This window comes from Nelusetta ayraudi, unplaced genomic scaffold, assembly GCF_046127955.1.
Source record: "Nelusetta ayraudi isolate G7.1 ecotype Tasmania unplaced genomic scaffold, CSIRO-AGI_Nayr_v1 ptg000135l, whole genome shotgun sequence".
NCBI classification, from domain to species: domain Eukaryota; kingdom Metazoa; phylum Chordata; class Actinopteri; order Tetraodontiformes; family Monacanthidae; genus Nelusetta; species Nelusetta ayraudi.
In genome coordinates this window covers 6,027,362-6,036,413 of record NW_027466185.1, presented here as the reverse complement: position 1 = coordinate 6,036,413, position 9,052 = coordinate 6,027,362, and the positions used below count along the sequence as shown (strand labels likewise).

The 9,052-nt window shown below is 39.7% G+C and overlaps 1 protein-coding gene across 1 annotated transcript; it reads right to left on the bottom strand.

Annotated features, from left to right (window-relative positions):
* Nucleotides 1-2,657: 2,657 nt before the first annotated feature.
* Nucleotides 2,658-9,052, bottom strand: LOC142877149 (microsomal glutathione S-transferase 1-like). Its single transcript, XM_076011541.1, has 4 exons — nucleotides 8,969-9,052; nucleotides 5,728-5,856; nucleotides 5,294-5,385; nucleotides 2,658-3,407 (listed from the first exon to the last, which is right to left on the bottom strand). The coding sequence occupies exons 2-4, from the start codon at nucleotides 5,839-5,841 to the stop codon at nucleotides 3,161-3,163; spliced, it is 453 nt and encodes a 150-aa protein (XP_075867656.1). The 5' UTR covers nucleotides 5,842-5,856; nucleotides 8,969-9,052; the 3' UTR covers nucleotides 2,658-3,160.

Sequence of the window (9,052 nt, the reverse complement as noted above, 5' to 3'; positions counted from 1 at the left end):
AAACTTTATTTGTTTAGCGAATTTTATACGCTTTGCGTATTACCCGGTGTGTAAGGACCTTAACAGTAACCTATATCCTACTGATGTGCAGTACAAGCTATTAGCTAACACTTGCTTTTAAGTTGATCTCCTGACCTCCAACATGCATTTTATCCCAATGTCAGAAAACAATAAATCTCCTTGCATATCACACCACCCTGCGAGGGCCTTGGGATTCGCAGTAGTTTGGGTTAACACCGACACCTCTTATCTTCCTCGGCCCACAGAGTGCTTTCTAAGTCTTTTGTCCTCGGTGGCACCCAGGGGAGGGGGCATGCATATGAAACTACTCATTATATCGTCAACTATATTCCAAATTTCCGCTCTTCCCGAGCTGTATGCTTTGAACACCTCAGCTCAAACTTTGTGTCAAACGTTGTTGCCATTGAATGAATGTACGTATGTATGTGTAGTGTGAGTGAAAGGATGGCTCTGAACTCTGGCTGATGAAAAAAGACAGCCTTTAATCTCGCAAGAGGAACAAAGGTGTCTGAGACAAGCAGTCGGTGCGAGTACCTGACACACCTGACAAAGTCTTTTATAACATGGAATAAACATAAACATGTAATGTATGAACCTAAGCATATAATGAAGAGCTGCATATGTCATTTGTTGAACACCTCCCCAACAGTATCTGGTGTGGTAGTTTTTAACTTGAGTATCTGTCTTGTGAAAGCAGAAAAGACACCATGAAAATGACATCAGAACATCTGTCTTCTGTATGATGGACACTTACAGTTGGCAACAGTACAAATAATACCCTCAAGCACGTCAGAGGTTGCAATGCCACCTGCTGTGAAATGAGTTATCGATTTGTTTACCGGAGTAACCTGAAAAAGAACAACTCCTTATTGGGATATCTGCAAGACAGGAGACACTATCATCATCGTGGGCTGATCGAGGGTTCATCATGGGTTTTCATCATGGGATGACCCATGGTTCATCGTCGGGTCACCATTGAGTGTTGTTGTTGTGTTTTGCTGTGATAATTCTGGATGTCCACAGGTTGCTGTACAATTTTTTTTTCCATCTATCAGTAAACCTGCAAGGAATTACTCAGATCCTTGACTGCTTTGCCTTATTTCAACCGAGAACTGATTAATCAATGGCTACAAACAAGCAACTGAACATTAGTTGACCAGGAGGACCTGGAAACATCTGCACTGGCCCCGAGTCTTTCCTTGGGCCAACACTGGCTTAGCTTCAGACACAGTGCAGACAGGCAAAAGATACAAACCCGATCTGGGCTATTCGGCGCCTTCCCTAGCCTGTTTGGTTTGCTTGACCTCGGTTTACGATGCTTGTCACTCAGCCTGAACTAATTAGGTGTGGATCGCCACCTAGCCTGCACACACTAGCTGTGTTTCCATCAGTGTTTCACAAAATAAAAAAATTCAAAAATTTCAACGAAGTACAATTGTTATTTGCAGGGGTTTCCTTTGAATGGTGTGAAGTGATTTAGCCGTAACTCTCGTAAAAATGTTGTTCCGCGAGACCCCACTTTGAGGAGGATGGAGGTACAAAACATTTTTTGCGTTTTGGAGCAGCTATTTGAAGTGAACTGGTCATGTGACCCCGTATGTCACGCCTAGTGAGGTGTAAGAAGTGTTTCCATGACACTTTTGTGCTATACGTCGAAATTGATACGTCTGAAAAACCACCTCATGAGAGCGTAAACACGTTTTAGCGATATTTGAGAGGTTTGTCGGGATTTAGGTCTTTCCATTACCAGTTTCTTATTGCGATATTTAGGTTACGCAGCTTGAGGTAAAAGGCTTGAAGGTTTGTTCATCCTCAGAAAACTTCCCAAAAAGTCCAGTTGCCACAGATCACATGGTTCAGTAATATTCACACACACACTGTAATGGAAAAGTATTCCTGTGTTCTTAGGTTATCTTGATTCATTCTTTTATCTTGATTCTTATTGTATGTATGTATCATTAGTAGCATGTGTAAACTGATTGAATCATAGCAGCCGCATGGTCATCAGGCGGCTACCACATGAGTATTACTCATGTGTAGAGCTCATGGCGCACAGGCACTCATGACTATAGTGACCATAGATACCATATAATAGTCTTGTTTTCTCTGTCCATATATGCATTGTATTTATTCTGTTTTTTACTGCCTGCCCTGGATGTGCCCATCCTGTTGGGCCTCTTTATTGCCGTGCAGGATATGAGCCGTGAAATCAGCCACTTGCCTTATAATCGTTGTTTTGTTTCTCTGTGTTCTCCTTCTGTTCTTTCATTATCTTATCCCCTCCCAGTCCAGCGTATAAGAGACCTTCTTCCTTTTGGCTCTGTGCACTCACACTCGCATACCTCTGAGCTGTTGCACCTGTTGCTTCCGTTCCGCTGGTTGTACTGTGTTTGTGTCTCGGAGCTCCGATCTTATTGTTTGATTGTCTGTTTATTAAATTGCTTATTCTCCCAGTATTTCTGCATCAGCATCTTCGCTCTTTTACACACACACACACACACACACACACACACACACACACACACACACACACACACACACACACACACACACACACACACACACACACACACACACACACACACACACACACACACACACAGCTGTAAGTAACCACCAGACAAGTGTTGACAACAAACATAACTTTATTCCAAATTATTTTGTGTATTAAAAAAGTTAAGTGTGGTGAAATAGAATACGTTTCAGCATTTCATGATTGACAGATGTAGTTAGACGAAGTGATTTGATCATTTATCTTAATGTCACTCAATTTTTTTGAATTTTAAGACAGTTGACTCTTAACATTAAGTCCAAAAGATTCCACTGAGAGGAAGACTTGTCGCAGTTTGCCAGACTGACAACAGGGGGCGTCACTGAAAATGCAATTGTTGCATTTTTTCCACAGTGCCACAGATTTGTTTTTCTATAATTACTTTGTCATTCCATTGTAGTAGCAGTAGTAGTGTTTGGAGATGCAGATAAGCAGTTAAACATACAAAAAAAGGCAGGTCTAAGTAGAATTTGAGCGGGTAGACCAAAATGCCAACGTGCTGAAAAATCATCATCGTTTATTGATAATTGACATTTCTGGCCCACACTATTGAGCAATCCCCTCAAATACACACACACTCAAGGTACTCTACAGTCGGAGAGCGGTGCTGAGCACACTGAAAGCCATTGAGAAGGTGACCCCATAGCCCGCCAGAAAGGTCAGACCTCTGCTCGGCTGAGGGAAAGCAAAAACGTACACGATGGTGTGAAGGATTCGACAGCCAGCGAAGAGACGGAAGTGAAGCAGCGCGGTAGACAGCGCAGGTCCGGACAGTGCATAAAAGAAGCCAACCATCACGAAGGGAATGACGTTCTCCAGGTCATTTCTGTGGCCTCTGAAAAGACATGAATGCACAAAATGATTCATACTTGTAAACTGTGGGACAGGACTCGAGAGTATATCTGGAATTAGCTCATTAGAGATCAGGATAATGTTGATAGAGATGCTCAACGTTTAATTTGCCAAGTAACAACAGCAATAAAACCCATCCATCCACAAGAGCCAGGCAATGTGACTGACTTCATGTATGTAATATTTATCTTATTTTTTTTTTCATCTTAAAAAACGATTTATTTGGAAAATGCAAATTTGACGAGGCTTCCTAAGCAAAATTAAGAAAACAATTTAAAAGAAGCATATTTAGCTTGTTAGCTCTGACCTCTTCTCTAAATGTAAAGGATATATATATGTGTGTGTGTATCCACACACACACACACACACACACACACACACACACACACACACACACACACACACACACACACACACACACACACACACACACACACACACACACACACACACACACACACACACACACACACACACACACACACACACACACACACATAAACACATGTACAACAGCATCTACCTACCCATCATATACTGTCTGTCTCTCTCTCTAAATACATACATACACATTTACATAGAAAATATATACACATGAACAGACACATACAATCACATTCACATATGCTCATCTGTCTCTCATCCCTGTCCATGTCATAATGCATTATAATAAACAGTAATAAGTGAGCAGTAGTGCATTATAATTAAAATTTACCATTCTCCCTTGTATCTTTATAAGACAAAATATTTTTTTTTTTACTGATTAATATTTGTCCTTTGGTTGATTTTGTCAATTACAATTGTTCCATAATTTGACCCCACGTCATTTTCAAAGTGGTACTATACAACTCGCCAGGGGAGTTGCGGGGGGGTTGTGCCAAAGTCCCGCGGCCCGTTACCACATGACCCACGGAGTTGTGGACTGGGGACCACTGGTGTAGATGACTGTAAATAATCCAACTGTTCATAACATAACATAAAAATCTTGTTTTTCCTTCTTCCTCTACAGGTACTACCCGAAAAATTCGAATATAAAGTAAAAGTTGTTTTATTTTGGCAATTTAACATAAAAGATGAAACCAACAAATTTTATTGAGCCATTACACGCAAATTGACATCTCATGCAGTTCCTTGTTGTAACTTTGCCGATTGAGATTTTCAGCTTATTAAAACGACAAACCCACAAACTGAAATTATTATAAAATTTGAGGGTTTTTTTTAAGCTGCAAGACCTGATCAGCAAAATCCAAAGAAATAAAAACTTGAAATATATTGATTTGCATATTATTTGTTCATATAATATGTCAAATTCACCTTTTACGTTGAATTGCAGAACTACAACAACCTTTTCAGGATATTCTAATTTTCTGGGTAGTACCTGTATAGTTTATTTTATTTCTTGAATTCTTTTTAATGAATATAAATTTTCCTTCTTTGTGCACTACTTTTTGTTGTATAATTATGCAAATTTCCCAAATGTGGGACTAATTAAGGCGTTCTATTCTATTCTAAATGACGGAGGGAAGAAGCGAGTGACAGCTCGCTTGTGTCAGGGGAATGAAGTCGATTGAGGTGACGTGAGGCGTTAATGCGTCTCCACGTTGATTCTGTAGGTCATTTTTCCTGTCTGTTTACTTGACTGTCAAAGTTAGCATACAAACCAAGACAGTCAAAGTTCAAGGCCTGGAACAAAAGGAGTGAAGGGCAAGCAGTGTGCACATCTTAACAGAGACATTCTAAACTCCACCTCCTTTCTGGTAGTCAGAAAAAAATATGGATTTTTAAAATAAATAAATAAATAAATAAATCAGACATTATTTTCAAAGAAACACAACAAAAACATTGACAGATATTTAAAGATCAGCTGACCTTCGGACTCGTTCCACATCTGGATGAGTCTGCAACATCTTTTTTCTTTCCGCTACAGGCTTTAAGGCGACGTCCTCTTCATTTGCGAAAGCCTAAAATTAAACAAATAATAAATTCATAACTTGATTATGCTTAATGTTGAATACATGGATTTCTTAAACGTGTGTTGTGCTTGTATAACTTCATAGTTTGTATTGAGGTGTCTTGACTGCCTAATGTCTCTTCCACAGTCTAATGTACCATATCTCTTCATTCCTGGCATCTCAAAACCAACTACTGCGACAATGCTTCAAAAAAAATGTTTTTATTTTGATGGTTCAAAAATTAATTTGGTGTCTGATTATACATAATTACAAAGCTTATCTGTATATTTAGAAAATGATTTCGGAGTGATAAAAGAAACATGTTTTAAAGATGAATTCATTAATACTTACTCCTCTGGTTATGCGGAAATATGCAGTCATCAGCGACATAAGCATCATTTTCACAATGACGATTACAGAGTAGGTGGTGTAGGCCATAAACACCTCATCTCCCAGCTTTGCCATTTTGACGGTTTATAACTGAACAATAAGAAAAGGATGGACATTAGGCAAACAACATCTTTTCGCAGATTTCATATTAATTCTTCTTGTTGGCTTTTTTTTTTTTTTTAAAGCCTTAACTAATGAAGAGGAAACAAACTAAGGTTGCCCTATTACCTATTCCATTTTAATAAATAGCAACTGGCCCTTTAGTGGGCAAGTGCACCACAACATGCTGCAAATAAACATTAGCTAAAATTATGCTGGATATATCCCAAAATCAGATAGGGTCACCGTCTGTTACCAGAACTCTCTCACCATATCATGTTTCCAAGGACCACTATCAGTGACAGACCTGCCTCAGACACAGAATTCTGCGACCATAGTAGCTTAGGCTTTTTTATTTTATTGTATATATCCAGAGACAGGTTTGAATATATTGTAGCGTTTAGCCGAACGGTGAGAGGAAGATGGCAGTCTCTTTCACAGGCTGTTTTATTGATTAACCCTGGTCACTGTTGGCCGCAACCACGCCAAACGGAACACAAGAAAAAGGCACAGCAAAAAGTGTGCGGCTGCTCTCCTCTCTAGACTCTCGTCACTCACTCACTCTCGGCACACCGCACAATAGATATCTATGCACCGCACCACACCAGACGTCCTCATCCTCTCACCTCTGTCCCGCCCACTCTTCTCTTTCAGCCATTCACATTCAGCCCAACTTCTAAGGTGCATTCAGGCACATAACAAACTCTCCGAACATTAACAGCACTCAACAGACCCAACACAATAAAACAGCAGAATTTCTACAATATTAAAAGGTTTAAATTAAGGCAGGGCAATGTAACGCAAAATTGTTATTCTCACGTCTGTTATTCACATGTTAGCGCATGATGTTTTTTCCATGTTAAGCGCACCATTGTATGTCTAAATGCTCTGTTTACATTTGTCTGTCCCTGTCTTCCTGGGAAGGGGGTTCTGGCCCTGTTCCCATTGGGAGAAGGCACGACGGTGTCACTTTGTTTGTACGTCTTAATATACGACTTGTTCCTGCATTTCGTTAATGTTACTTTGTTGAGCAGGGTCCTTCTGGTTGAGTTATTGCCTTGTCTACTCCCACACCTGGGAGAGTCTGGTATCACTTGTTTTCCCAGCAATAGACTGTGTGCTTCGGCCTCTCAGCATCTTCGAGACTCCTTATCACACATTCTCTCTCCTCCTCTATAAGTATCCTTTGTAGGCTCACTCACTCACTCACTCACTCTACAACTCTTTTTCTCACTACACACACACTTGTTCACTTGCTCTCATTTGATGGCATTGTTGTTCATTTGCGTTGTACTCTATTTCTTATTTTAAAAAAAAAGTCCTCACTCGGTGATCTGGTCAGAGAGTTATTTTTTCCACAACAGCAACGATTAAAAATTTTAATCGCAATTAATCGCATGATTTCCCAGATTAATCACGATTAATCACACTGTATTCGCAAAATCCAATAATGAATTTAAAAGAAGTGTATAGTGCACTTTTATTTTAATGTTCTATCATATGAACGAAGTATTTTCTTTTCTGGTTCCGCAGAAGCCAGCAACACACTTTCACAAAATAAAAGCACGTATTGCGGCTAACTGGCGATCGATAAATAAGCCGCGGTGGGCTAAACGACGGAGTAATTGTTGACGCGCATGCAAAAATAAATCCAGTCTATCTTCGAGGTTCTTTTTTATTTACTTTATTCTTTATCTCAATGACCTCCGACGCTCACCCCACCACACCAAGCCATCCGAGGCGCACAGGTGAATGTCATTAAATAGCGTTGTGGCTACACACCACAGTGACACACACACACACCCTACCCAGGTGTCAAAGAAGTGCGCTCACAAATATAAACATTAGAAACTCACGGCTAGGGATGGCCGATATGGACTAAAAGTTTTATCACAACAATTTCTGGCATTTATTGCGATAACGATAAAAGTGATGATAAAAAATATAAAACAATTCAACATGCATGTTTTGGGATTATTTTTTTTAACTGCATATATTTGAAACCGCACTCGGAAAAAAACGCATTTACACGAAGCCGTATTAAAAATAAATAAATAATAAATAAATTAAATTAAATTAAATTAAATTAAATTAAATTAAATTAAATTAAATTAAATTAAATCCCGTTTACACTGGAAACGATGTAGTACCTATGCCCGGCCTGGTGTGGCGCCGCAAGTTTATTCCTTGAAGGCAGAAGAAGAACGCCTGAAGCGCGCCGTGTTTACAGAAGCAGTAGCTCGCTAAAAACAAACGCCACAGAGAGCGGAAAGAAAGATCGCTCTTGAAAAGACGGTGTGGATAAACGGCAGAGTTCAACATCTGCTTCGAGAAACTTTAGAAACACAAAGCCTGAAAAGGTCCGTGCTAAAATTGAGTCGGAGTTGTGCCAGTAAAAGTTCGCTAACATTTTCCTGCCTCAACATCCCGGTCCGCCGACCCAAAAGAGAATAAATAAAAAGTAAAACAGGATTTTTGCAAATCGTTTCCGTGGTGTTTATTTTCACTTTGCAAACAATCCACGATCGATTCTCGAGCACTGTGCGTTTATAAATAAATGAGTTAACGAGATAATAACGCGTTAACTTGCCCAGCCCTAGTTTAGATACATTAATACTTACTGAAAAAAATACAGTACATCAGGCAACAAAAGCTGGGATGCAACGCCGTCTCTCTCTCTCTCTCGCACACACACACACACACACACACACACACACACACACACACACACACACACACACACACACACACACACACACACACACACACACACACACACACACACACCTGCCATGTTTCCCAATCACTGACTTCCTGTCTGAACGATTCTATCCGTTTAGGGGATACATTTGTTTCGAAAGGCCATTCGAGTCATACCAACGCCCACCAGCAGAAAGACAATTACAATTACAATTACTATTACATTAGAAAAAAACAAAAAACAAAAACAAAACTGCGCTGCACGATACTGCACGTCGAGTGTTAAAATAATAATAATAAAAAAAGCAACAGTTACTGAAACGCTCAAATTCTTAAACCTGGTCAATATGCTGCTGCTCACGTCAAAGTTCAAAAATCACATTTAATACATTTTTTATCTTACGGTTTTTTTGGAGACGTGGGTAGACGAGTAGAAATCTTCTCTTCAACTCTACACCTGGCTTCCCAGATAAGGAGGTCACAGTTT

Excerpts from the sequence above, each read along its gene's own strand:
- LOC142877149 (XM_076011541.1), bottom strand. The coding sequence starts at position 5,841 with ATGGCAAAGCTGGGAGATGAGGTGTTTATGGCCTACACCACCTACTCT. Across the intron at positions 5,386-5,727 it reads ATTTCCGCATAACCAGAGGA|GCTTTCGCAAATGAAGAGGA; the intron begins GTAAGTATTAAT and ends GTTTAATTTTAG. Across the intron at positions 3,408-5,293 it reads GATGTGGAACGAGTCCGAAG|AGGCCACAGAAATGACCTGG; the intron begins GTCAGCTGATCT and ends ATGTCTTTTCAG.